The sequence below is a fragment of the Salvelinus alpinus genome, chromosome 5 (assembly GCF_045679555.1).
Source record: "Salvelinus alpinus chromosome 5, SLU_Salpinus.1, whole genome shotgun sequence".
Lineage (NCBI taxonomy): Eukaryota > Metazoa > Chordata > Actinopteri > Salmoniformes > Salmonidae > Salvelinus > Salvelinus alpinus.
The window spans coordinates 42,613,232-42,641,051 of record NC_092090.1 but is presented as its reverse complement, the minus strand read 5'-3'; the positions used below and the strand labels follow the sequence as shown (position 1 = coordinate 42,641,051).

Here is a 27,820-nt window from a genome sequence, read left to right as displayed (position 1 = left end):
ACCATGGGGAACTGTTCACAACGATGACATCAGCAAACCGCTCGCCCACACAACGCCATACACGCGGTCTGCCTTGTACATTTGAAACGGTGATTAATCCGCGAAGAGCACACTCCAGCAGCCATCGAAGGTGAGCATTTTCCCATTGGAGGCTGGTTACGACACCAAACTGCAGTCAGGTCAAGACGAGTACACAGATGAGCTTCGCTGAGACGGTTTGAGTTTGTGCAGAAATTCTTTGGTTGTGCAAATCCAGTTTCATCAACCGTCAGGTGGCTGGTCTCAAACAATCCCGTGGGTGAAGAAGCCAGATGTGGAGGACCTGTGCTGGTGTGGTTACGTGGTCTGCGGTTGGACATACTGCCAAATTCTCTAAAATGACATTGGAGGTGGCTTATGGTAGAGAAATTAACATTAAATTCTCTGGCAATAGCTCTGGTGGTTTAATCAACTTCTTGGATATGCCACACTTGTCAGGTGGATGGCTTCTCAGCGAAGGAGAAATACTCACTGGCAGTGAATTAAACCAATTTGTGCAAAAAAATTGTAGATAAAAGCTTTTTATGCGTATGGGAAAATTCTGTGATATTTTATTTCAGTTCATGAAACCAACACTTGACATTTTGCATTTATATTTTAGTTCAGTGTAATTACACATGACACCTAGGCTGCATTTACACAGGCAGCCCAATTATTGGCAAGAGCCAACCTGATTGGTCAAGAGACCAATTAGTAATAGGTCAGAATTGGGCTGCCTGTTTAAACGCAGCTCTAGTAGTGTTTCCTAACACCAGTCCTTGAGTACCCACAACAGCACATATTTTGTTGTAGCCACAGACAAGTACACCTAATCAAGCCCTCAATGAGCTGAATCAGCCAAGTTTGTCCAGGGCAATAAACATGTGCTGTTGAGGGTACTCAGACTGGAGTTGGTAAACACAAATAACCAGCTCATCAAGCTTTGATTATTTTGGCCACTAGAGGCCTCTATCATTCTCTATGATAACCATCAACATTAATGACAAAGGACTGAGGGGGTAACTAAGAAATTCTTGTAAATCATTTCCCAGACAAGCACAAGACAGAATCACAGACATCAAGTATTGCTGTTTGAGATTTGAAGAACGTTTATTTAACAACTTAATAAACCTTGTTTCACAGAAGTTATGCTGCTTTTAAATTGTATTTTTCCAGCATCTCTCGTTAGACTGGATGTTTAATCAGTGCAGGAACCAATGCGGTCTTAACATGCACCAGGGTTGAGGACAGATACAGGTGTTTTTTCTATTTGTATCACACCACTGTATTAGCGCAGCTGATATAAAGCTCACCGACAATCACTTTCATATTATACACAATGTTGTCATGTTTGATTTTTTTTTATATATATATAGAAAGGAAAACAAAAGTAAAAACCTACAAAAAGAAAAATCAAGCAGTAAAAATCAAGCACAGATACATACAAACCTAAAAATGTGATGTTTGTGTCCTGGGTCCTTTCAGGATCTCCCTTCCCTAACTCACACCTCACAGTCCAGAGGTGGAGGCCAAAACTGCATTTTATGGTTAGTTTAAATTAATTATTGTAAATACTATGAAAAAAATGCAAGTTACACACCAAGCAAAGGAGAAATGACCTTTTCCATCTTATCTGGCGTTACCACAAGGAAAGTGAGGGATGCGTGATCGGTATGGGAAGACGGGGGGGATGCAACACATACATTTTCCCCTGAGCCAGATGTTACTGGTGGGCACACTGCACTCCAGGGCCGTGGTGGCCTCCTTCATCGTCTGAGCTGTCGTTGTAGGCCTCACGTCGTCCTCCAGACGAGCCCTGGCTGACGTCGTAGTCCTGCAGGTCCACCTCCTCCGCGTCCCCAGACACTATGGGAGCCTCGGCACGTGTTGGCAGCAAGTCCTCCAGCTCCTGGGGTTTACAGAGGGCCACAGTTTTTCAAATGTTCTGTCTAGTTAGCAAAGCCCCTATTCAGCATGCAGATATCACTACAAAGCCCTTATTATAAAAATCTAACACTTGTGTGGTACCTCAGCTCTTAAATACCATTATCATCAAACAATGCTCAACATAACCAGTATGGTCTGGGTCAAAATCCTAATCTCGTTATGAATGATCAAATTGTGTCATTCAATCCCATAATAGAACAGGTACCGTAATGTTCAAGCCTGTGACAGAAACGAACACAAGAAAGGCTTTTCATAGTCCATCATGACTTACATTGAGTTTATCGGGGCTGATCCAGTTGTTGTCTGGGAACTGCACATCAAATTTAATATACAGGTCTCCCTTTTCAAATGGATTACGGTACTGTGGCATCCCCTCGCCTCGCACAACTCTGACCGAGCCTGTAAAATAAACATTGCACCATAGAAACATTACTTTCACATACTGCATTGATTAATATTCACATGCTGTGGTCTCATCTACAATATGTAAAACCAGTACAAAGATCAAAATCTTACCTGGCTCAATGACTTTGCCAGCAGCGTACTTGACTACAATCTGTCTGCCATCTAAGTGTTTCAACGTAAACTGGAATCCACAAAGTGCTTCAACAAGGCCAATCTTATGGGTCATGTGCAGGTCATGGGCCTCTCTTTTGTATGTCTGTTGGCATGAGAAAACAGGCAGTGTCTCAATATAGTAATAGAGAGGTGGTTTTAGGCCAATTTAAAATGACAAACATTTGCTGGAAATGTAACAAATTATACCAGAGGACAAACCGATACTGCTGGCACATAAAAAATGAATATAAGATAATAGCCCCAGGAAGCTGTGCATATACATCCTGTCAGAGTATTGTCTCCCCTTCCCATTGACTCCCCTGTACTGGCCTATTCTCCACATGAGAGGCTGGTGCCATCAACATGTGTCTGTTCTCCCATCTTCAGAGGAGTGAGAGTCTGGAGGTGACACAATGGAGTGGAAATGCAAGGACTCCAGGATTAGGAACCATGTGCCACTCGTGACTATAATTAATACCAAGTTATGCCAGACATGCAGGGGGCTCAGAGGGTGGGAGGCCAGTACTGGAAACTGGATTACAGCATGTTCACATTGGCCTAGCAGCATTGTGCTGTCACTGCAATCTGCTCCCAAAAGATCCCAGTCAAGAGTGCTGGAGGACCCAACTCAGTCAGCTGGCCGCTTTTGGTCAACCAGCTACCATTCAACATTATCCATCTATACTACTCAAGTCCTCATAGAAATGAGACATAATAACTGAGTAATAACAAGTTCACACATCAATGTTGCACCTTCACTAATATGTTTCTACATTGTAATATTGCCTTTAGTCAACAAGAGACGTAGTCTTAAGGAGTGGGGACCATAGTGTCCAGAGCACAGCAGTTACTCTCTACCTCATGCTCTTTCTCTTGCAGGACGAGGACAATGTCTCCTGGCTCAACCCCAGGTGCCTGGTCAGCTTCCCCTCCGAAGGTGATCTTCTGCCCATGCTTCATGCCTTTGTCGACATGGACCTCCAGGATTTTCACCTCCTTACTAACCTTCTTGCCCTCGCACTTTTTACAGCGGTCTTTCTCGTTGATGACCTCACCTATGGGTATAACCATAGAAGTTTAGGAGTCTGAGGGGGCAAAGCCTTTTCATGTGTCGCTGGGTAATACAAGTATATGGTTTCTAAACTGTACTGTTGCTTACCTTCTCCATTACAATCAGTACAAACGGACTGCATCTGTTGGACCATCCCAGGAGCCAACTGTCTGATCATGATGCGCATACCACGCCCCCTGCAGGCCACACACTTCTGAACTGCGCCAGTCTTCCCACCCTGGCTGTTGAGAAGTTATAACTTTTTGTCTAACACCAACAAATCTACATGATCAACATGTATGATGCAATAATTGACAGGCAGATAAAGCAAGACCTGAACACTGCTTCATGTGGGTTAGAGAAGTAATTTGGAGGGGAAATTGTTGCAGACACAATTGGAAGAATGTGGAAACACTTACCCATTACAAGTGCCACAAAGAACATTCTTGCTCAGCTGTAGTTTAGTTGTTTTTCCATTGTACAGGTCTTCAAGTGAAACTCTTAAAAAACAATGAGCATAATTGGAGACAGTAGCAGGGTCATAAAAACCACAGGCAGACAATGAATCAGAATAAAAACAATTTTTTGATTATCACTCAAGAGATCTGTGACACCAATCTATAGAGTAAGCTTACTTGAGTGGGTGAACCATGTCCTCTCCTCTTCGTCTACCACCATTTCGGCTGCGCCCCTGTCCGCCCATGAAGCCAAAAAGTCCACCGCCGAAGATGTGTGAAAAGATGTCATCCATTCCCCCACCACCTCCACCTCCTTCCCGGAGTCCCTGCTCCCCATAGCGATCATACAGCTCCTTCTTCTCTGGATTAGTCAACACTTCATACGCAAAACTGATCTCCTTGAACTGTTTGAAGGAGACAGGGGGACATTAAGTTCTATGACATCTACAGATATTTGTTAACATTTATGTAGCTACTCAGAAGTGTAAGAAATGATTGAATCTCTCCCCCCAAAAAATCTTCATGCAATTTCAATACCTTGTCGCCAGCATTTGGGTTTTTGTCGGGGTGATATTCCTTTGCTAGCTTCCGGTATGACTGAAAGAAAAGAAAACACACATAGGTTCAAGGCACTGGTTTCGATTATTTATGCTAGCTAACATTAGCCAATGAGTTGTATAACCACCACCCTTTCCACGTTATCCCCGTAGTAGCCATCAGTGAAATATTGACAGGAATCTGACGTTCCTTTCTACAGTAAGGTTAGTTAGCCTCCCTAAATTAGCTAACTAGAAAATTGAGCTTGAAACTGCGGAAGAAAGCTAACGTTACCTATTTTTCATAACGACTTAAGTTAACTACTGGCTAAACAGTTACAATAGCAACATTAACCAGCGATCCATCAGAATTTCCCCAACAAAATCAACCCAAAATCTCTGACCTGAAGGGTTGGCCCCAAAATTCCATTGTGAATTAAACTGTTAACACGTGAGTTAACGTCGTAGGCTAGCCGGCTAAATAACGCAACTAGCCAGCTAACTAGTTAGGCGGCACACACTACGTTAGCTAACATTAAAAGATCAAACCGGGGTAACCTTGATATTGTACCTTATCTATAGCAACCTGGTATGAGGCGACTCGGTCGCGTCGTATCTGTTATCAGCAGACAGACGCACGAGAGTTAGCTAGCTAACGTTACTAGCTAGCCATTGTCTTAATAACTAGTTAGCAACCACCAGTCTGGAAAAACGTAAACAAAACAACTGCTAATCCAATGCTATCAAATGCGTTGATCCAGTAGTGGTTTAATATGTCACAATGTATTGTTTATTATGCGGAATATAAACTAAAATACAGGCGATAGTGCTAACGTTCTCGCTACCAACCGCATGCTAACTTTTACAAAAATATATAACGTTACTCGAAAGCGTTCGTTTTACGCGAGATGCCATCATTGAAGCTGAAAGCTATCGCCAACAAGCGCAAAGTACTAACGTTAACACCCAAATACTTTGCGCCAAAGACAGAGGTAATTATCTAAAACATTAAGGTAGATAAATGGTTGTACAATGTGTATCCTGTACTATCATTTTCTGATTGACGCTAACGTTAGTTGGCTAGGAACATAGCTAGTTTGACTAACTAGCTAGCTAGCTAGCTAGCTCTGACTAACGTTCCTAGGCCAGACTAGCTTTTAGCCAGAATAACCTTTTTCTACCAACAATTCAAACTCCACAGCACCTAGATTTCATTTGACTCGATACAATCAACGTTACCTTTTTCAACTCATTTTCAGTGGCAGTGGGGGACACCCCTAGGATGTCATATAATTTAGTATCGACAACGTTCGCCATGATGGAGCTAAGGGAAGGACCTTCTGTACGAGAAGTGAAAAGAGAAAGAAGAAGAGCCGGTCGAAAACGTCATACGTTGCGTCAACTTTAACCTTTCTCCTGGCTTTAAAAAAGGGTGCATCTCAATTACAGATTGACCTCCTTATTTTCACCTCATCTATTTTCTCTCTGTTATACGTGAAATTGATTCAGGTATTTTACAATGCTCACCAGTTTAGTAACATTGTGTCTGTTTTTGTCCTCTTATCACACATCAAGCTAATTCCCCTCTAAAATGAAACTTTGACAAACTCACAAACACACACATACAAGCTCGCACATGCACTTACACACACACAGCATTTGCACAGTCTGTATATTTCTGTATGTGCTTCAGGAGTAATTTGTCCTCTCTTGGTTGACACCGTCTACCATATCTTTACATCTAGGCCCGACAGAATCATATCATTGGGTCTATGTTGGTAGGAATATGAACTGTGTATCGTATCCATGGGGTGTTGTAATGGCTGGAACCTGGGACAAAAGGACACTTGAGTTCACATAACTTTGTGACTGATAATTTGAGTACTAGATTACTATGGGTCTATTTCAATTTAGGCAGATTGAGAATTACCAGCATCACAGCACCCTCTGTTTACATTTACATTTAAGTCATTTAGCAGACGCTCTTATCCAGAGCGACTTACAAGTTGGTGCATTCTGTTGACCTCTGTCACTACATTCATAGAGTTCATAGATGTTTTTTGTGGCTTTCAGAGGGCTTCATTGTAGCTTCAGACCCCATTGGTACTAGTAGCCCTCTGTCTGTCCTCTGCCTTTTTAAGATGGATGAAGCCCTAAGCCCTCTCATATTGTCTAATGCAACATGACAGCAGAGATAGGGGGTTGGGATGTTGGTTGGTGGAGAGAGAATCAGCCTCTATGACTGATGTCTGTCTCCGTGTTTTGTGTGTCTCATCTGACTATCGTGTTGCAGTAAATTAAGTGAAATTACATTTAATTGACATTGATTACTACAGACACTAATGGACACAAGGTCCTATACACTGCATGCTACATAGTTAATTTTGATTGAAGAGGGATCTTAAAAAGGACGGTTGCACAAAACTCAATTTTTTTATTTATTACATCGGTTCCATGTATAATATCATATAAATACATTTTTATATGACCGAGCCGAGTAAATTATGGTAATTAATTACAATAAACATAATATGAATTGGAGACTAATTTGAAATTCTTCTAAAATGGCTAAGAATACTATGTATTTGTACAAATCAACAAAACAAAAACTTAACTTCAGGGTATTTTCATTATTTGCCATTCCTATGCTCCAAGTTGTGGGGTTTTGGTAAAAAAAAAAAAAAAATTGGTAGAGCAACTGCCAGTGTTTACTTATGAAATGAAAGGCAGACACAGGTAGGTGAGTAAGGTCTCTTTTAATGAAACAATGACATCCTACAACCAATGATTGAAATAATAAATGGTGGCCCATGTCTGTCTGTCTGATGCAACAGGTTGTGCTTGTTTTAAATGTCAACTCAGAAGACACAATCTGAAGTCCTTATTCCACCATTCAGGTATAACAACGTTTCTGAATTAAAAGTCGCTAACCTATATAGGCTACTATTACACATCCCTCTGAATTTGTTATCCACTCCTGAATTACCCTTTTAGCTCATCTATCTTGTCAAAAGTTAATGGAAACTCAACCCTGTACCAGGTGAGTTTGTGTGGGCATCCCAATCCCGTTATAGATTCCCCGCTTTATATCCTCTGGGTTCACCACTATAGTCCACATCTGAACTCAAAATCCCCAAATGGACCCAAGATGTTAAAAAGCACACATCTATTCATCTGTCTAGATATTATACATGAAAATCGGACACTTCTGAATGTATATTTACGGTGTTCTCTCGAGACATGGAATATTCATTGGGGCTCTGCAAGTGTGTGTGTGTGTGTGTGGTAATAACCTACATAAAATCATTGTCATATATGCACATTTTTATCAAATCAAACAATATCAAATGAATGGGTTAAAAGCCAAGCAACAACATGAAGCTTGATACTCTGGTTTTAATATACAGTACATAGACGAAAATAAAGACGAAAATAAGTTATGAGAAGTATAATATATCTGTGCTTGACATGTGAATGAATGTAAATACAACAAACAGTCTAAAGTAATTTTCATCTGTGTCTGTTTCCCTGTGTGGCAGTGTCCAGTTCTTTTGAGCATACAGGAGAAAGACTGAATCTGCATGCGAGAGTCTTCCCTATTAGACTGATCAAAAGAAGGAAAACAGAAAATAAATGAGTCAGGTTCCTCTCCTTTTCTTCCCCCTCTCCCATCTTCACCTAGAAGTCCATGGACATTGAGCGCTGCTGGGGGTCGACGATGCTGGTGTTATTGCGGCCCCCGTTGCGGGAGCTGAGGGTGCCACAGCCTCCTGGTCCAGAACTTGGCCCGGCCACTCCGCCGCGGACGTAGATCTCACAGGGGATCTCTTCCATGACGCGGTCTTCAATGACCTTCTCGGCGCAATCATGAGTCTGTTTGTAGCCGTAGCAGCTTTTCTTATAGGTGCTGTTAAAGGTCTTCATGGGCGGGGGCTTGGAGAAGTCGTTGTGGTAGGAGAGCTCCATGGAGCTGAGGGTGGTGCGGCTCTGCTTCATGCTGCCCCCCGAGGCCTGCAAGCCACAATGGTGCTCGTGGACACAGCGCGACGTGGTGGAGGAGCGGCGCAGCTTGTGGTAGCTCTCCAGTTCCTCTGATAGGTCGGCCAGGTCAGAGGAGATCTCCTTGTCACGGAGGGAGAACAGCTCGTAGTGGGGAGGGTCAAAGACCTCCTGGAAGCCAGCCTTGTTGAAGACTGGCCGGCGAGCTACCAACTTCTTCCTGGGCTGCTTCATCTGGACCAGGATGGAGATGATGAGTAGGACTAGAACCACGCCTGAAGACACGCCGATCACCGTGCCGTGGGTATTAGTGATCTGATGGAACAGGCCATTGGATTTTTTCTCTGTGAAGCGGAAAAAAAACAGTAAGTCTACTATAATGGTTTGGTTGTCATAAGTCAATTTACCACGTGATAAAAGTACTAAATGATTAAAAGTATCCAATAGGAAATTAAAGTTTCACTCACCCTTACAATGGTTCTCATCCCAGGGGTAGACACAGTTCTGTACCCCATTACACACCAAGGAGTTATTGATGCACATGTTGCTATGGCAAAAGAATGTGTTGCTATTGCATGGGGCTGAAACAAGAGACAAGGTAAAGTTATTAAAGATGAAAACTACTGCAATAAAATGCTAGATGTCTGCAACTTAAAACCATACATCATCATTTACAGCTTGCATGACATGATTGGCAATTGAAATGGCTGCTTCTCCTAGCCACCGTGTAGAGGGGAAAACAGCGTATGGAGTGCAGTAAATCAATTTAGACGGCCATCACGAGGCACAGATGGCCAGGCGCGCTGAGACTCCAGACTAAACTAGCTCTTACAATGCGAGTCACGAGACAGCCAAGAAGGCTGGTAAATTGAACGTGGCTGCTGCACCCAGGAGATGGATGTGCGAGGCTGGTTCTGTGGGTCCTAACAGGCTGCCCCCCGCCACAAACTTACATCCCCTTTCCTCCTGCCACCTCGCTCCACTCATTCTCTATCAGAGATCTGAGCAGCTTGCCACCCCAAATCCCTCTCCCCACACACCTCTCTCAAACCCCATCAGACAGTACTACAGCCCCCACCAGGTCCCACTGCACCCCTGACACATACACGATGTTTAGGGCACGTTGCCGAACACCAAACCATTCCCCTCCACTGCTGCGAGGCTAAGCGGTTCTGACAGCGGGATAAAGGGGTCATAACACGCCTTTCGTCTCCCGTTGAGTGCGTAGAGCTCCCCTGACTATGCGCTCACTTCCAAACCGATTAGACATCTCTCGCATTCAAAAAGCTTGTTCTCTCTCTGGGTGTCAGCGCTGGTTCGTGTTCCCAATCCAGAACCACAGAGGTAATGAAAATGATGATGCACAGGACTAAGTGTGTCAATGGTGTTCTGAGAAGGATAAGGACAAAAATATCCGAGGTGATGATCAAATCAAATTTATTTATATAGCCCTTCGTACATCAGCTGATATCTCAAAGTGCTGTACAGAAACCGCGGGTAAAGGTGCCTTGACTGATTACTGAGCTGAATGTCTCTATGACGTCAGGACAACATGAATTTGAAAAGCAAGGCAATCATGAAATACGTGGTCATGTTTAATGTGTGTCGGAATGTATTAAGAGCTCTGTTACAAAACATGTCTGTTGAATTTAAAAAAGGTAATTAAGTGTTGCAGTGATGGGAATAAAAAAAATGTATATCCAAAATGAATACTGCAATTAATACAGCTCTGATTATTCAGGCATTTAAATGAAAATAGTGTGGTGGAGGAACAACTAAAGAGTTTATTTCCAAAACGCTATATCCACTAATTCTTCGTGTTTTTTCATGATAAATTAATGGTTATGGGTACATATGAGTGTGTAAAATATTACTCTTCTCAGAATTTTTATTCATAGATAAGTGTTTATTAAAATAGGTTTTGTTGCAAAATGCTAGCTAATATATATTACACACACTGTTTAGCTGGAATGTAATGTTCGTATCCTGTATATTTAACATATAAATGAAACCCATCATAAATCTAACCTCATGCTATGGTGTTTGGTTAGAGTTAAGTCTCGTTCCACAGGGCATCCTATTCCCTATATAGTGCACTACTTTTCACCAGAGCCCAAAATTCATATTACTATATTGATATACAGTACCAGTCAAAAGTTTGGGCACACCTACTCATTCCAGGGTTTTTATACATTGTAGATTAATAGTGAAGACATCAAAATTATGAAATAACACATATGGAATCATGTAGCAACCAAAAAGGTGTTAAACAAATCAAAATATATATTATATTTGAGATTCTTCAAAGTAGCCACCCTTTGCCTTGATGACAGCTTAGCCCACTCCTGGCATTCTCTCAAACAGCTTCATGAGAAAATTAAAATGTATTCAAGGTGACTAACTGGAGTGCCTTGTTAAAAGTTACATTTGTGGAATTTATTTCCTTCTTACTGCGTTTGAGCCAATCAGTTGTGTTGTGACAAGGTAGGGTTGGTATACAGAAGATAGCCCTATTTGGTAAAAGTCCATATTATGGCAAGAACAGCTCAAATAAGCAAAGAGAAATGACAGTCCATCATTACTTTAAGACATGAAGGTCAGTCAATCCGGAAAGTTTCTTCAAGTGCAGTCGCAAAAACCATCAAGCGCTATGATGAAACTGGCTCTCATGAGGACCGCCACAGGAAAAAAAGACCCAGAGTTACCTCTGCTGCAGAGGATAAGTTCACTAGAGTTACCAGCCTCAGAAAATGCAGCCCAAATAAAACGCTTCACAGAGCCCAAGTAACAGACACATCTCAACATCAACTGTTCAGGCTTTCATGGTTGAATTTCTGCAAAGAAACTACTACTAAAGGACACCAATAAGAAGAAGAGACTTGTTTGGGCCAAGAAACACGAGCAATGAACATTATACCGGTGGAAATCTTTCCTTTGGTCTGATGAGTCCAAATTTGAGATTTTTGGTTCCAACCGCCGTGTCTTTGTGAGACGCAGAGTAGGTGAACGGATGACCTCCGCATGTGTGGTTTCCACCGTGAAGCATGGAGGTGGTGGTGTGATGGTGATTCTATGGTGACACTGTCAGTGATTCATATAGAATTCAAGGCACACTTAACCAGCGAAACACCATCCCATCTGGTTTGCACTTAGTGGGACTATCATTTGTTTTTCAACTGGACAATGATCCAAAACACATATCCAGGCTGTGTAAGGGCTATTTGACCAAGAAGGAGAGTGATGAGTGCTGCATCAGATGACCTGGCCTCCACAAATCACCCAACCTCAACCCAATTTGGAATGAGTTGGAACGCAGAGTGAAGGAAAAGCAGCCAACAAGTGCTCAGCATATGTGGGAACTCCTTCGATGCTGTTGGAAAAGCATTCCAGGTGAAGCTGGTTGAGAGAATTCCAAGAGTGTGCAAAGCTGTCATCAAGGCAACGGGTGGCTACTAATATATTTTGATTATTTTAACACTTTTTTGGTTACTACATGATTCCATATGTGTTATTTCATAATTTTGATGTCTTCACTATTAGTCTACAAATGAGGAAATAGTCAAAATAAAGAAAAACCCTTGAATGAGTAGGCGTGTCCAAACTTTTGACTGGTACTGTGTGTGTGTGTGTGTGTGTGTGTGTATATATATTTTTTTTTTTAAATGTTTAAAATACCGATGTCACAAATGTATCATTTGTACAGTTCTTTAATAAACACGCAATTATTTGTCACATTTGATTGTATAAAATCTCGCAGGACTACTTTCTTCTCTGAGAGTGAGGCGGATATCTTGTTTTGCAATAAAACATTGTTATTTGTCACTCTGAAATGGAACCATCTAGTGATATGTTTCAAGCAAATACTAGTCTGTTATTTAAAAACCCAATGCCGTGTTTAGATCTGGGAAAAAAAACACACCAATTTCTATCAGAAGTTTTGTAGCTCTTCACACTCATACCCGTATACGGGTTGAGAATGGCAGATTTGGGCACTGATAAGCACCTAAATCTGAACGCAGTGGCTGTGCAGTAACATGCTATAAATAACTTCAGAGGTCAGGCTCTGCGCTTCACAGCGCTGTATGGGTTTTGACTGACAGCCGTTCTGAAATTGAGCACTGCATGTAACAAGAAGTTTACCCCATCCTTCCCGCTAAATGGGCAATATTTGCAAATGTTTGTTGTCTGAGTGAGGGAAATGCGATAAATTAAAGAGGACTTAATGTATTTTGAAAGATGAGATGTTGAGGATTAGAATAAGTACACCTTTGATGTCATTCAAGCATGCCAAACACCTGCGAGTCCAAATGTGCACTTTACATTTCCATATCATAAAACTCATGTCATATACAGTGTCAACATTTATGTCCACTATGTTTGATGTCGAACTACAAGACAATAGGGTGTCACACCCTCGGTTGTTCCGAACAGAATGAGCCCGTTTGTCTATGGTGAACAAAATTTGCAGCAGAACATGCACCAGACTCCTTTCTATGAGCACCAAAATTACTATCGGTTTCTCTGAATTTCCTTATGAAAGCCTAAGAAACATCTCAATATAGAATTGTCTATATAGGTCAAGAGTGTAAAGGGTTAAACGTAAAAAGCTAATTTACTAACATTTTTGACAATGGATATAGTGTTTTGGAATAAACGCAATTTACATACATCTGCCATGCAAAAGGCAGAGCTTTATGCAGAGCTTCTGATCATAATAACAATGAATATTATTATTTATTATTATTGACAAATTATTCAGCTTTTCCATTCATCAATGGAAGATAAATCCCATTTTTCCATTGTGAATGATTAACCATATTTATGGCCAATGTGTTACACTGTTACCTGTATATCAATAACATTTTCTTTGAGGTACTCAGCAAAGGCTGGGGAAAAGAATTGGCTTTGCAATATCACTGCTTAGTATGCCACTTTAATTTTCCATTACTAAAATGAGAGTTGAATGTCAGTTATTTACTATTCAGAGGATGTAGATGTCGTCAATAAATCAAGACGAATAATAGGCAGTTGGCCCCATTTATCGCTTCCAACCTTTCAGAAATCTGCTGTGTGTCTGGACAAAATACTGACCACTAAATCATGATAATAATTTTTTTTTAAGAACGAGAAAAGAGGACCTGCCAATTGATAACGTACCCAGACTGATCGTAAATATTTCTCTCCATACGAACTCTTGGTTCAGATGGCCCACAATAACTGCGAGTAAGATTTTTTACAAAATAAGGAGAACACTCACGGTCGACAAATGAGGTGAAGAGCATCTGGAAGCGGCTGAGTCGGCTCTTCTCGTCGGCCCACATCCTCACCACTCCCACCCCGTTGGTTAGCATGACGTCATTAGCCACGGTGCTGCAGAACTTGGCCTTTAGGTTTTCGATGGCACTGCTGCCGTCGTACACTGCCACAAAGTTCTTGTTGCACTCGTTGGAGTGCTCCATCTGGTATTCCAGGAACCGAATGTAAATCTACAGCCAGAAATCACCACGTTACAACACAGAACCATGGCTACTCTGCTGCCATTCAGAAAGAAATGAAACCCAAATTAAGGGAAAATTGAAGCATTTATAAAGGGATATTGGAACTGAAGGATAAGCCTACCAAGGTAGGCTTAGCCTAATTGTACAGCACACAACCACTGGGAATCATTGACCTCAGATGAAGAGTTATAGAACTAAATCTTTTGAGCACAAGATTGATGCTTTGCACCCACAGGAAAGGCTCTAATCTTAACATTTTGTCAATATCTAAACTGTCGCTGTATCGTTCTAGAGAGCACATTGTGAATTCAGCCCGGAACAATCCAGCCTCTTTAGCACATTTGAACTCGTAAGACTGCAGGCATCGAGTGACTGCTTTTAGCTTCATTCCCAGTACTGCTGATTCTGTTTTTCTGCATCATTGGCCTAATACCTAGTGCCCTGGTTAGGATACTGCTAATTTCAGATACCCTTCATTGTTTCCACAGCAGAGAGAGAGGGTCAGGGGACTGGCGTGTCTTACTCCCAGTCTCCTGTGTTCTAATCAATGGGTGTGTTTTCAGTGGCTGGACCTCTGCAGTGAGTGACGTGATGACCCATTTAGCCACTGGAGAGAAGGAGCGGGGGAACAAGATGTTCACCTTGGACTGAGGAGGAGCGCGGATGGTCCAGATACAGTCCAGAGCGTCACCAGTCTTAATCTTATCCTCCTCTTCTACCTGACTGGAGCGGATAACACCATCATAGCCACCAATCTCAAACTGACAATCTGAGGGGAGAGAAAGGTGGAGGACAGGGGGAAAACAGGGGAGGGGGGTTATATATATATAAATAAGAGAAGGATTGCAGAAGAAGGAAAGGTGAGCATAAGGGAAGAGATAGAAAAACAGGCACAAAGTGACAAGAGAGATGTTATAGAGGAAGAGAGAGAGAAAGAGAGAATGTGAGAGAGAGGAAAAAGAGAGGTGCCTGTGTGTGAGAGAGCATGTGTCAGTGAAAGATAGCACCCAGTAAGCTTTAGAGCACAGAGCTCTTCAAATCGGATCGGACAAACCGGTGAAATATTGAAGAGCTTACCTGGAATCGGGTTTAACAGTCCACCCACGTGCAGATGAAAATCTGGGTCTGAAATTATAAATAGGAAAGCACATGAGTCTTGATCCACTGAGCTGGAATTCATGAGTAAAGAAAAGTGATAAGATCTCATTAAAAAGGAAGCCAGATAAACTGGGGAAGGCCATTGGGGGCAAATATCTGTGGCCCGATGTGAGACGCTGATTTCAGTGTCCTAGTGTATAAAATTGGATGGGAACAAACAAGATAAATGAGGCCTTTGACAGTGAATCTGTGGCTGTGCTGCTGTCCTCATTATCCACACCTATGACTGTGTATGTAATGAGGATATGCCCAGTAGGCTAGCTCTAACTGAGAATGTGTACCTGCTATAAAGGTGTATTTGATACGGAACCCAACACCCTCCAGCTCCTCGTCGCTGCTGAACTTGATCCACATGAAGCGGCCCGTGGAGGTGACCAGGCCTGGGTTCTTCGACCCACAGAAGCGGTCGATGATCGGTGAGAAGCCGAACGGACCGTCCCGTACCTCGATGTGATCAAACCGGCACTCGAAGGAGGGCTCCATGTAGTAGTTCTTATCAAAGGCCAACTGGATTCTTTGACGAGGGAGAGCTGGAGGAGGTGAGAGAGGAGGAGGAGGAGGGGTGTGTTGGGTTTTTGCCAAAAGGCTTTGGTCCATGGACTGCGTTTACCTGTACAGCAGGGTCTCAGTCTGCACAGAAACTTGTTAATATAAAAAAAATATATAAAGAAAAAAAACTGGTAACAGCTAAACTCCTGTTTTCTACTCATATGCACAGCCAGTTTATGGATACTTGCATAAACACACAAAGGTATCCATGCTTAGTGCTCGATTCAATCCATATTGCCGAATTCAGCGCTATACATTTTTTATTTTATTGAGCTGGCATATCAAATCAAATCAAATTTTATTAGTCACATACACATGGTTAGCAGATGTTAATGCGAGTGTAGCGAAATGCTTGTGCTTCTAGTTCCGACAATGCAGTAATAACCAACAAGTAATCTAACCTAACAATTCCACAACTACTACCTTATACACACACACAAGTGTAAAGGGATAAAGAATATGTACATAAAGATATATGAATGAGTGGTGGTACAGAACGGCATGGCAAGATGCAGTAGATGGTATAGAGTACGGTATATACATATGAGATGAGTACTGTAGGGTATGTAAACATAAAGTGGCATAGTTTAAAGTGGCTAGTGGTACATGTATTACATAAAGATGGCAAGATGCAGTAGATGGTATAGAGTACGGTATATACATATGAGATGGGTAATGTAGGGTATGTAAACATTATATTAAGTGGCATTGTTTAAAGTGGCTAGTGGTACATTTTTACATAATTTCCATCAATTCCCATTTTTAAAGTGGCTGGAGTTGAGTCAGTATGTTGGCAGCGGCCGCTAAATGTTAGTGGTGGCTGTTTAACAGTCTGATGGCCTTGAGATAGAAGCTGTTTTTCAGTCTCTCGGTCCCTGCTTTGATGCACCTGTACTGACCTCGCCTTCTGGATGATAGCGGGGTGAACAGGCAGTGGCTTGGGTGGTTGTTGTCCTTGATGATCTTTATGGCCTTCCTGTGACATCGGGTGGTGTAGGTGTCCTGGAGGACAGGTAGTTTGCCCCCGGTGATGCGTTCTGCAGACCTCACTACCCTCTGGAGAGCCTTACGGTTGTGGGCGGAGCAGTTGCCGTACCAGGCGGTGATACAGCCCGACAGGATGCTCTCGATTGTGCATCTGTATAAGTTTGTGAGTGCTTTTGGTGACAAGCCGAATTTCTTCAGCCTCCTGAGGTTGAAGAGGCGCTGCTGCGCCTTCTTCACAACGCTGTCTGTGTGGGTGGACCAATTCAGTTTGTCCGTGATGTGTACACCGAGGAACTTAAAACTTTCCACCTTCTCCACTACTGACCCGTCGATGTGGATAGGGGGGTGCTCCCTCTGCTGTTTCCTGAAGTCCACAATCATCTCCTTTGTTTTGTTGACGTTGAGTGTGAGGTTATTTTCCTGACACCACACTCCGAGGGCCCTCACCTCCTCCCTGTAGGCCGTCTCGACGTTGTTGGTAATCAAGCCTACCACTGTAGTGTCATCCGCAAACTTGATGATTGAGTTGGAGGCGTGCATGGCCACGCAGTCGTGGGTGAACAGGGAGTACAGGAGAGGGCTCAGAACGCACCCTTGTGGGGCCCCAGTGTTGAGGATCAGCGGGGTGGAGATGTTGTTACCTACCCTCACCACCTGGGGGCGGCCCGTCAGGAAGTCCAGGACCCAGTTGCACAGGGCGGGGTCGAGACCCAGGGTCTCGAGCTTGATGACGAGTTTGGAGGGTACTATGGTGTTAAATGCTGAGCTGTAATCGATGAACAGCATTCTCACATGGGTATTCCTCTTGTCCAGATGGGTTAGGGCAGTGTGCAGTGTGGTTGCGATTGCGTCGTCTGTGGACCTATTGGGTCGGTAAGCAAATTGGAGTGGGTCTAGGGTGTCCGGTAGGGTGGAGGTGATATGGTCCTTGACTAGTCTCTCAAAGCACTTCATGATGACGGAAGTGAGTGCTACGGGGCGGTAGTCGTTTAGCTCAGTTACCTTAGCTTTCTTGGGAACAGGAACAATGGTGGCCCTCTTGAAGCATGTGGGAACAGCAGACTGGGATAAGGATTGATTGAATATGTCCGTAAACACACCAGCCAGCTGGTCTGCGCATGCTCTGAGGACGCGGCTGGGAATGCCGTCTGGGCCTGCAGCCTTGCGAGGGTTAACACGTTTAAATGTTTTACTCACCTCGGCTGCAGTGAAGGAGAGCCCGCAGGTTTTGGTAGGGGGCCGTGTCAGTGGCACTGTATTGTCCTCAAAGCGGGCAAAAAAGTTGTTTAGCCTGTCTGGGAGCAAGACATCCTGGTCCGCGACGGGGCTGGTTTTCTTTTTGTAATCCGTGATTGACTGTAGACCCTGCCACATACCTCTTGTGTCTGAGCTGTTGAATTGCGACTCGATTTTGTCTCTGTACTGGGACTTAGCCTGTTTGATTGCCTTGCGGAGAGAATAGCTACACTGTTTGTATTCGGTCATGCTTCCGGTCACCTTGCCCTGGTTAAAAGCAGTGGTTCGCGCTTTCAGTTTCACGCGAATGCTGCCGTCAATCCACGGTTTCTGGTTTGGGAATGTTTTAATCGTTGCTGTGGGTACGACATCGTCAATGCACTTCCTAATGAACTCGCTCACCGAATCAGCATATTCGTCAATATTGTTGTTGGACGCAATGCGGAACATATTCCAATCCGCGTGATCGAAGCAGTCTTGAAGCGTGGATTCAGATTGGTCGGACCAGCGTTGAACAGACCTGAGCGCGGGAGCTTGTTGTTTTAGTTTCTGTTTGTAGGCTGGAATCAACAAAATGGAGTCGTGGTCAGCTTTTCCGAAAGGGGGGCGGGGGAGGGCCTTATATGCGTCGCGGAAATTAGTATAACAATGATCTAGGGTTTTTCCAGCCCTGGTAGCACAATCGATATGCTGATAGAATTTAGGGAGTTTTGTTTTTAGATTAGCCTTGTTAAAATCCCCAGCTACGATGAATGCAGCCTCAGGGTGTGTGGTTTCCAGTTTACAAAGAGTCAGATAAAGTTCGTTCAGGGCCATCGATGTGTCTGCTTGGGGGGGAATATATACGGCTGTGATTATGATTGAAGAGAATTCCCTTGGTAGATAATGCGGTCGACATTTTATTGTGAGGAGTTCTAGATCAGGTGAACAGAATGACTTGAGTTCCTGTGTGTTGTTATGATGATCACACCACGTCTCGTTAATCATAAGGCATACCCCCCCGCCCCTCTTCTTACCAGAAAGATGTTTGTTTCTGTCGGCGCGATGCATGAAGAAACCAGCTGGCTGCACCGACTCCGTTAGCGTCTCTTGAGTTAGCCATGTTTCCGTGAAGCAGAGCACGTTGCAATCCCTGATGTCTCTCTGGAATGCTACCCGTGCTCGGATTTCATCAACCTTATTGTCAAGAGACTGGACATTGGCGAGTAGTATGCTAGGGAGTGGAGCGCGATGTGCCCGTCTCCGAAGCCTGACCACGAGACCGCCTCGTTTGCCCCTTTTACGGCGTCGCACAGGGTCGCCGGCTGGGATCAGATCCATTGTATTGGGTGGAAGGCAAAACACTGGATCCGTTTCGGGAAAGTCATATTCCTGGTAGGAACGATGATGAGTTGACGTTAATCGTATATTCAGTAGTTCCTCCCGACTGTATGTAATGAAACCTAAGATTACCTGGGGTACCGATGTAAGAAATAACACATAAAAAAACAAAATACTGCATATTTTCCAAGGAACGCGAAGCGAGGCGGCCATCTCTTTTCGGCGCCGGAAGTAGGACAGCTTTTACTGCATATGCAGCTTTTACCATGAATGCAGTCTCACCGAATGCGGGAACATTGCCTTTACATTTCAGTTGCGCTGAACTTCGGTGATACGGATTGAATTGAGCCCTTACACTAATGCACATGTGCTGATGCATACACACATGACTTGGCATGACAACATGTTTCCTTACAGGTTCTGAACAAAAAACACAACACTTCAACCATATATTTGAGTTTTAGAAGTTCATGTCATGTAAATCACACCCTAAATGACTGGCTCAAGTAGCCTCCCAGAATCAACATGACTACCAGTCGCACACACTATTTTTTTAAAAGCCAGCTAATTCCGGGTCTTCATAGATGAATTACATATGAATCAGACTGCCTGCTATGATAAAATGGCAAACGGTAGAAACGTTTATAAGAGCAGGTAATGCCTTTGAACTGAAACAAATGATACCAGCATTTAAAATTATGCCACAGCTCAAACACACAGCTATAGACAAATCGTGTCACTAGCTCACCCACACGGACACAAATGTCACCGCCAGCTCACACACCAAAACAAATGAGCTGTACTTTGAAGGAATGTGGGAAGCAATAATGTCACTATTTTAAAAACAGGAATGAATGGGGAAGCTTACCATACAGATTCAGCCAAACTGGCACTACTGTTATCACAACACTAAATCACATGTATATTTCCCCTGGTACGGACTACAAACAAGAGCTCTCAGTTCAAAGTAGCTACATACCAAATATAGTGTTGCATAGCCTAGCTTGATAACTCAATACAACAGCACACTGAAACAATCAAATAAATACACAAATCGCTCACCAAGAGTCACATCATCTGAGAGACAAAAAGTCTCTGGAATGCGTTCAACAAGCCATAAATTGTGAAACACAAACCAGGTTGACTGACACTTCTCATCAGCATTGAGTGTCTCATCCTCCTAAGACCTTTGGAGATGAGCGATGCAATTCATTACTGGGTTTGAGTCATGATGATCCGGAGAATTGGCCTTGTTTAGCCCTGCTCATTGTGTATGCACATTGATAATTTGGATTGTCAATGCCGTTTTGTCAAGGTAGGTTCTCTGGCTATGCTAGTTGATGTTTCCACAGGGGGAGCCCTTGAGCTTCACCAAGTCTTCCATTTTTCTCCGACTGATGAAATCACACTATCTGTTCCTGCAGCCTACTTTGTCTTGGTTGAGTTATATCACAAATATATATCACAAATATATAAGTGTTGGACTTTTGGATGAAATGACTCTGATGTAGGTGTATATAGTGACTGAAATGCTGTCAAAATAGCAACAAACCAATAAGCACCTATTATCCACATTCTAAGGCACTGCTGAGGCCATTTGTGTGTGTGTGTGTGTGTGTGTGAGAGGGCAGAAACAGAAATGTACCTTCCAAGATGTAAACACACTCCTTGTTAGGGGGATATGTGTTGGGGTAGTTGGGGGACGTGAAGACTCCCCCGTTGATGTTGCGGACCCAGATGCCACATTCGTTAAGATTCTGAGGTGGACTGCCTTCATTCTGAGAAATGGACTCTGAGAAAAGACAGTGAAAAGAATCAAGCCCATGTTTGAATTGGGATATGTATGGGATTAGATCAATTTCTTGTGATTCTGCCACTGAAAATGTTATGTGCTACAACGTGACCAATTATTCCCCCGTAACAGGGAGACGCACCTTTAGTTCTCTGTGCCAGGGCAAATCCCTCTTCTATCAGAATAAGGAGTACCCAGGCTGCAATAGAAAAACATTAAATGTCAATGATTTGCACCGTTATTTTTCATAAAATAACCATCTAATACGAGTGGAACAGGTAAAAACAATTTAATCAAAGTGTTGAAATAATAGGCAAACACAGTAGCTCACACACGATAAGCAATTATGTCAAGCTTGAAATCTGCTAGTTAAGATAGGGAATCGTCATAACCAGTTTAAATGAGAAACATGCCTTCTTTTCTTATGGGTGAGATAATAATAAACATTTTTTTGTTGTTGTTACTAAATGGTGTATGTGTGATTGGAACAGCTGTGATGCAGGAGCTAGACCGGGCATCATTAAGAACTATAGCCCTACTTATATCCATAGTAACCTAACATAACAGTGCACACACACACACACACACACACAGTGGAAGAGCCAGTGATCTACGACATTGACAGTAACATACACTAAAGATGCATCTTGCAATTCATGAACACCAAGTGTGTAGGACGTGAAACAACACTTGACAGAATATTGATCCTTGGGTCTTGTAGATGTGTCCCTACCATTTTACTTCATAGGTTGTGCCATTGAGAGCTCATCTAAAAAGCATCTTATCGGACCCAAGACATGTCCAACCTAAAGCCTGAAGCCGAATTCAGATCGATGCCTAAAGAGCCATCTCCTCCATTCACAGATAAATAAAGAAGGCTGTGTATGTGTTGTCATATTGTCCTCTGATGGTGTATCAGGGAGCACTCATTGGTAGGCCCACATCATCAGGCCTGTCAGAGCATCGCCAACCCTCCAGCCTCCCGAATGAAGACAGCACCAGAACAAATAGGATAAGGCTCACAGGCGTGATGCCATAATGAGAGACAGGCATCAGGCAGGCAGCAGCAACAGCACTGCATTGTGTATAATATCAGGGCTAAAACTGCTCGCCGTACCCCTGTGCACATTTCAGCCCACAACACTACTGTCTTCTCCAGATAAGCCGATGTAGGTTTACCCCCAATGGATTTTAATAGACTGCGCTGCTTATATCACATTAAACCATGAGCGGGAGCCTGACAAATGCATAATAGCCACCCAGGCTTGCAAAAAGAAATCAGACCGCATGTTCTCTACTATAGAGAATTGAAAACATCCATTCGCACACACACAACCTCTCTCTTCCCGGCCTTGATACGCTGAAGGCCAAACTGCACACACACACACGCTTTTCCATGCATGGCCTGACTATAAGGCTATTCACATAGATTTGCCCTTTCTGGATACTACTCCACTATGGGGGACCACTGAAAGACTAACTACCTCTTAAAAGCAGTCTATGGCAGGAATGAATAGAACACAGTTGGTTCAAACAGCTTTGAATGGACCTGAAAGTCTGATTTTAAAAGGTTGAATGCCTTTCTTTACAAGATAGCCTACACTACCAGAAGAACATGAGTGGGATAGCGTTTAAAATACAAATGGATGGCCTACCACATTGCTTGGTTAAATTAACACAAAAAAAGCATAGATATGTCCCCTTTGAATGTTGGCTGATGCATTCTGATTCTGCAATTATATTACAAAATCAAACATAGGGCTATTAGAACGCTACAGTAACTTATTGATAATACGTAGAGGACTAGACGTTGTGCCCTTCGTGACTGAAATAGCCCAGTCCTACTGAAGTGAACTCAACATGAGGTTCTCGCCCTCGGTTATAAGATTCAGTGTAGTTTACAAGCTAGGTGTGTTAAACAATACTTGACAGTCCCTTTAATAATAGGCCTACAGTACAGTAAAAAACACAATGATTTCACAGCATAATATCGTGACTTAAAATGAGCTGCAAACCGCAGCTGTGGCCTTGTCCCAGATGTTGCGCGAATCAGCAGGAGCTGTCTCAAGGTTTGACAAACACCGTTCTAGCTCTGTCACCTTTTACCATAGATGCAGAAGTGTTACACAAGTGAATTGAGACGCAGCCAGTGCAACAACAAAAAAACATATCAAGTTTAAATTGACGTATTTTTCTTTGCAATTTGGTTTTCATTATGCGAATTTGATTTCCGCGGTGACGCGGACATCGACCTTAGGTATTAATAGAAAAGTAACCTAAATTGGAATGCATTCTTCCGGATTGTGTAGCCTTGTGCATATCACATTTTATAAGATAGGATATTGGCACGTTTCAAAGACGACCCCATGCAGTAAAAAAAAAAAGTAATATTAAAGCGAATAGAATATATATATATATTACTGAATAGAAGTAAACCTGCAGATGGCGATGCCATTCAGGGATTTAGGCTTCTTGCAAACATGAAGAACACAATACAACAACTTGGCGCAAGAGAAAATACAACGGGGTACATTTGGTAAGGATGAGTTTCTCCTATATTGCAGAAGAATAAAGTATGAATTACATCACTGCCGATACGAGTGATTATTAACCTTCTGTATAATATCAGTGGTTCTTAATACGATCCAAAAGCACTCGGATGCTCTGTAAAACTCACCTATGTGCATTTCCTCTCCCTGTGTGGTGGTGCCAAATACGTTCTCCTTCTTAAGCTTGGGGAGTTACACGCTTTATTTTCCCATTTTATGGATCCAAGGCAATGAGTCGCTGTTTATACAATCCAACTTTTCATTGATCACCTTAATTCCATAGTCAGAAAGACAACCATCCACTCCGAATTTCCTCTGAGGAAAACAAGCGCTTCTTCTTCAACCACTCCCGATAAGTATTAGATACAACGTTAATTCCATCTAGACAGGTGTCTTGTAGTTCCACATGCAACATATGCTATTATTAAAGTAGGTTGTATTGTCCAGTGAGGTTGAGCAGAAGTATCCGAGAGACGCGCACAGAGTGGTCTGTGACTGTACTGAAGTAATGGCACCAAACAAGGCTCATTTAAGCTCTGGGCGATGTATGCGTGAATGAGCTGCTTGTACGCATGCACCCCATCACCGAGCGTAAAATCGGCTGCGTTTCTCCCTGCGTACAAGTATCTTCTCTGCTCGTGTTGCATTGAAGGATTATATTGGTAAAATGTATTTATGATATAATACAAAACGAACCGAGCAAGTTACAAAAAAACGGAAATGTTGACAGCATTTAATGAGGATACTCTTTACTCAGTAAGTTGTTGCCAAGAGACATCAACAGACAGTAAAACATCAACTGCTATTTAAATGTCAACCATTTTATTAGACTATCATTTTACCATAAATGCCAGATTGCAATACATTATGCTGCATGAGCTAAAAATAACTCAAAACCGTAGGCTATGCCAAGTTGTCACTTCCAATCGTTTCTTTAGTCATCAGCTCACTAGGAGAATTGACTTTTTCGGATGGACATGCCAGTCTATGAAATGGAAAGGCAATAGTGAAACGGAAATACATTTAAATGAATTCAAAACAAGTGAGAACCACCATGAATTAAGCATGATAAACACTTTAATTTTCAACCCATCATCCCATAAACATTCGAAAGAAATGATCATATTTCCGATTACACGTAGAATCCACACACAAAACACAAAAATAAAATATATTAGACTTATCACTATTAATCATTAGTTTAAAAAAAGTTCAAACCAGACATGAGATGATAACAAAATAAATATTTAGATGTTAGACCAGTACCACCTGAAAACCCAGTGCCCCACGTTAATTCAAAATGAAATACGATTTTTAATAGAAGGGGCTTAGACATTGATGATAATATTGATGATTGCACTTTCTGTTGGTTAAATAACAAACCTATTTCCCCTTGTAAATAAAAGTAGTTTAAGTGTTATGTGGACCATTCTTCAATTTAACACCACAGTTTAGTTTACGTTTTTAATGAACACACAATGTTTGGCAGTCCAAAAACACACCATGTTAATCATGTGAGACAAACAAGATTATTAAGAGTGAGAAAGACTAAAAAGGACATGACCAAACCAGAGGGGTCAGTAGTACAGGCCATTCCAATACCACTGTGGGTGAGGGCAGTGGAGAGGGGGAGCTGTCAAACAAGGATAGGACATTGTGTCAGGTATTTGGAGGGGAATTTGAGAAAAAGGAGGGGAAAAGTGCATAATGAACTTGACACATACATTAACCCTCATTATGGACCATGTACTATGCACATGATATACAGTACTTACACTGGATGCATCAGTACCCTGTTTGGGTCAGTGTAAGATTCCACTATAGCAGTCCATAGAAAACAGTAACTTTTACAGATTGACATACAGAAGGCATACAGGAAGACAATGGATGACTGGACATACATAATAATTCAAGTAGCATTACAATAGCAATGCTTCCCCCAAAACAAATAAATCAGTAATGTGTTTTGCAGATCAGGATGACTTGGATTGAACATTTAAACCTTGCAAATCCATGACGTAAACTGTCAGTGCCGATTTGACATCCATACATAAGGAGCTAAGCCAAAACTTGGATTTCACTCAGTGTACTTTCACTCAGTAGTCCTGTTTAGATTTGGGTTCAGCCATCATTTTGGCCCTTGAAATGTATAAGGAAATGTGAATTAAAAAAAGAACACGTTCAAATTCCAACCAAATCTGTGCAAGTACGCGAGAAGTAACCTGTCTGTCTCTTTTACATTTGATCATCTTTAATGGATATTTAAACACTTAAATGGCTCATCCTCAAGAGGCTGAGGGGATTAAATAAATAAACAATTCCATCGACCAGCAAACTTAAATAACATTTCCCATGGTCCATCTCTTCCTGTGCTCCTTCACATGGCATCAAAATGGAACCGGTGTGCTTCCTGTCTCTTCTCCCGGTCGTCCGCTTTCTGAAACACACACAGGGCAATGGTCAGGGGTCACGAGTCAGACAAACGCAGACAAGCAGAGTCTAACAGTCAGCGATGGTGAGAGAGGTGGGGCTGAAACCATTATAGAATAATAATGAAACCAGCAGACCTACTGAGTGGTCAGGGGTACAATCTATCTGAGGCAGGAAATCATTATTACAAGTGTTAATGTGGTATCGCTTCAACGGACGATTATGTACCCTCTGTGGGTGAATGAGGATAATTCACGTTTATTTTTAGCGTTCCCTTGACGACAGGCAGCACATAAAGGCACGTATGATGAAAAAAAGGGAACCTTCAAAATGCAGTGGAGATGAAGCTGACAGATTTGTTCTGGAACTACTCCCCATACGACAGACAGTCCTGATGGAGTACACTAACATCTAAGCAGTGAGTCTGTCGGCCGTATCTGTGTTGTTCAGGACTTAAGGGAGCAGACAGTCTTTAGGACTGAGTGTTCAGTTACTTCCACTTGTTTTTATGGCGTGTACACAGTACATGGACATACTGTAATATCTCCAGTACATGGACATACTGTAATATCTCCTTAGGTCTCATTCAGTGAACTGGCTTGTAATCCTGTCAATATTGCTAAGTTCATTGTGGTGTATGAACATGAAATAATTGAGTGTTCAGGGGATATAATTGTGTCGTTATTCCATGTGCGATGTGTCATTTATTGAATGGTCTGAAACCTACTGATTGAGTGCTAACGTATACAATCTTGTTCAGATTGAACGTGAGGTTCAGTAATGTGATAACTTGACCTATTTGAATGGTCTACTGAATGTGCTAACCTATCCATACTCCGTGCTAAGGCGGTGGGGCCTTGAACTAGCATAAAATGCAGGACAAAATGGGATAAGACCTTTGTCACATTGTATGCATTATGCAACGTGGAGGCATAATGCAGCCTTCATCGCTCTGAAAAGCCCTGTATTCTGTTTAAAACCCACACAAAATTCAAATAGCTCAAACAGACAACGATCGATTCCTCAGGCGTGAAACCAAAAGTTACCTGACAAATAAAGAGAATCCAAAATACCTCTCAGATTTACAGCTAGGCTAAAACAGAGAAGCCATTTAAAAAAAAAAATGTTGTTTGCCTTTCTTATATTTAACAGTGTTCTAACAACCTTCCTGAGCCTGTCTCGGCTGTTGCAGGAGGTACTATGTCTCAAACCAGCCTCTGATTTCTATTTGACCATTGAGATTTGTGGAACAAATAGCAGGGGTCAGTGTAAATATCAAAAGTCAATCACCCATCGCACCGTGACCTGGTCAACTCCACACCGCAATGCAAATGGAAAGGTTTATGGAGATGTGGAGCTTTTTCCAAATGCTATTTTCCCCTGCGTGAAAGGTTAGACTCTCTTATCTAAGAGAGCTCCTTCAATTATGGTGTGTTATTGTGCTGGGCAGACTGAGTCAGATAGAACAGGAGCGCTCAGATATGACTTCACGGCAGTGACACTCACAATGCAGATGACACACCGGACTAGACAAAAAGATGACAATGGGTAACAAACCCAACCCCCCCCCGATTAAAAGCAAACAAAGGCAGTACCCTCGCTCAAAAAGACCCACAACAGCAGAGATATCGGCTATCCCAGTGCAACATGAACAAACACACAACCTCACAAGAACTGAGACGTCATACCAACACAAAAACAGGCTGCAGATTCAAAAGATGTGACTCATCAGCT

The 27,820-nt window shown here is 42.4% G+C and overlaps 3 protein-coding genes across 4 annotated transcripts in view; all 3 read right to left on the bottom strand.

Annotated features, from left to right (window-relative positions):
- Positions 1-1,103: 1,103 nt before the first annotated feature.
- Positions 1,104-5,966, bottom strand: LOC139576213 (dnaJ homolog subfamily A member 2). The gene is made up of 9 exons (XM_071401996.1): positions 5,808-5,966; positions 4,570-4,629; positions 4,210-4,436; positions 3,994-4,074; positions 3,683-3,816; positions 3,382-3,578; positions 2,482-2,626; positions 2,237-2,364; positions 1,104-1,927 (listed from the first exon to the last, which is right to left on the bottom strand). Exons 1-9 carry the CDS (start codon positions 5,883-5,885, stop codon positions 1,742-1,744), a joined length of 1,236 nt encoding a protein of 411 aa, XP_071258097.1. The 5' UTR covers positions 5,886-5,966; the 3' UTR covers positions 1,104-1,741.
- Positions 5,967-7,307: 1,341 nt separating this feature from the next.
- LOC139576212 (neuropilin and tolloid-like protein 2) lies at positions 7,308-24,208 on the bottom strand. 2 transcript variants are annotated; one of them, XM_071401994.1, is made up of 9 exons: positions 23,785-24,206; positions 21,250-21,306; positions 20,961-21,107; positions 15,505-15,753; positions 15,143-15,190; positions 14,707-14,834; positions 13,825-14,053; positions 9,035-9,148; positions 7,308-8,911 (listed from the first exon to the last, which is right to left on the bottom strand). In XM_071401994.1, the coding sequence occupies exons 1-9, from the start codon at positions 23,792-23,794 to the stop codon at positions 8,247-8,249; spliced, it is 1,647 nt and encodes a 548-aa protein (XP_071258095.1). In that variant the 5' UTR covers positions 23,795-24,206; the 3' UTR covers positions 7,308-8,246. The 2 variants fall into 2 exon arrangements, with proteins under 2 accessions (XP_071258095.1, XP_071258096.1); XM_071401995.1 differs by lacking the exons at positions 20,961-21,107; positions 21,250-21,306 and having other exon boundaries at positions 23,785-24,208.
- Positions 24,209-24,715: 507 nt separating this feature from the next.
- The window catches only part of LOC139576211 (T-cell immunomodulatory protein-like), a 123,021-nt gene continuing 119,916 nt past the window's right edge, over positions 24,716-27,820 (bottom strand). The window contains exon 18 of the mRNA XM_071401993.1: positions 24,716-26,093. Within this exon, the coding sequence (XP_071258094.1) occupies positions 26,034-26,093 (60 nt within the window). The 3' untranslated portion in view covers positions 24,716-26,033. The remainder of the gene's footprint in view (positions 26,094-27,820) is intronic.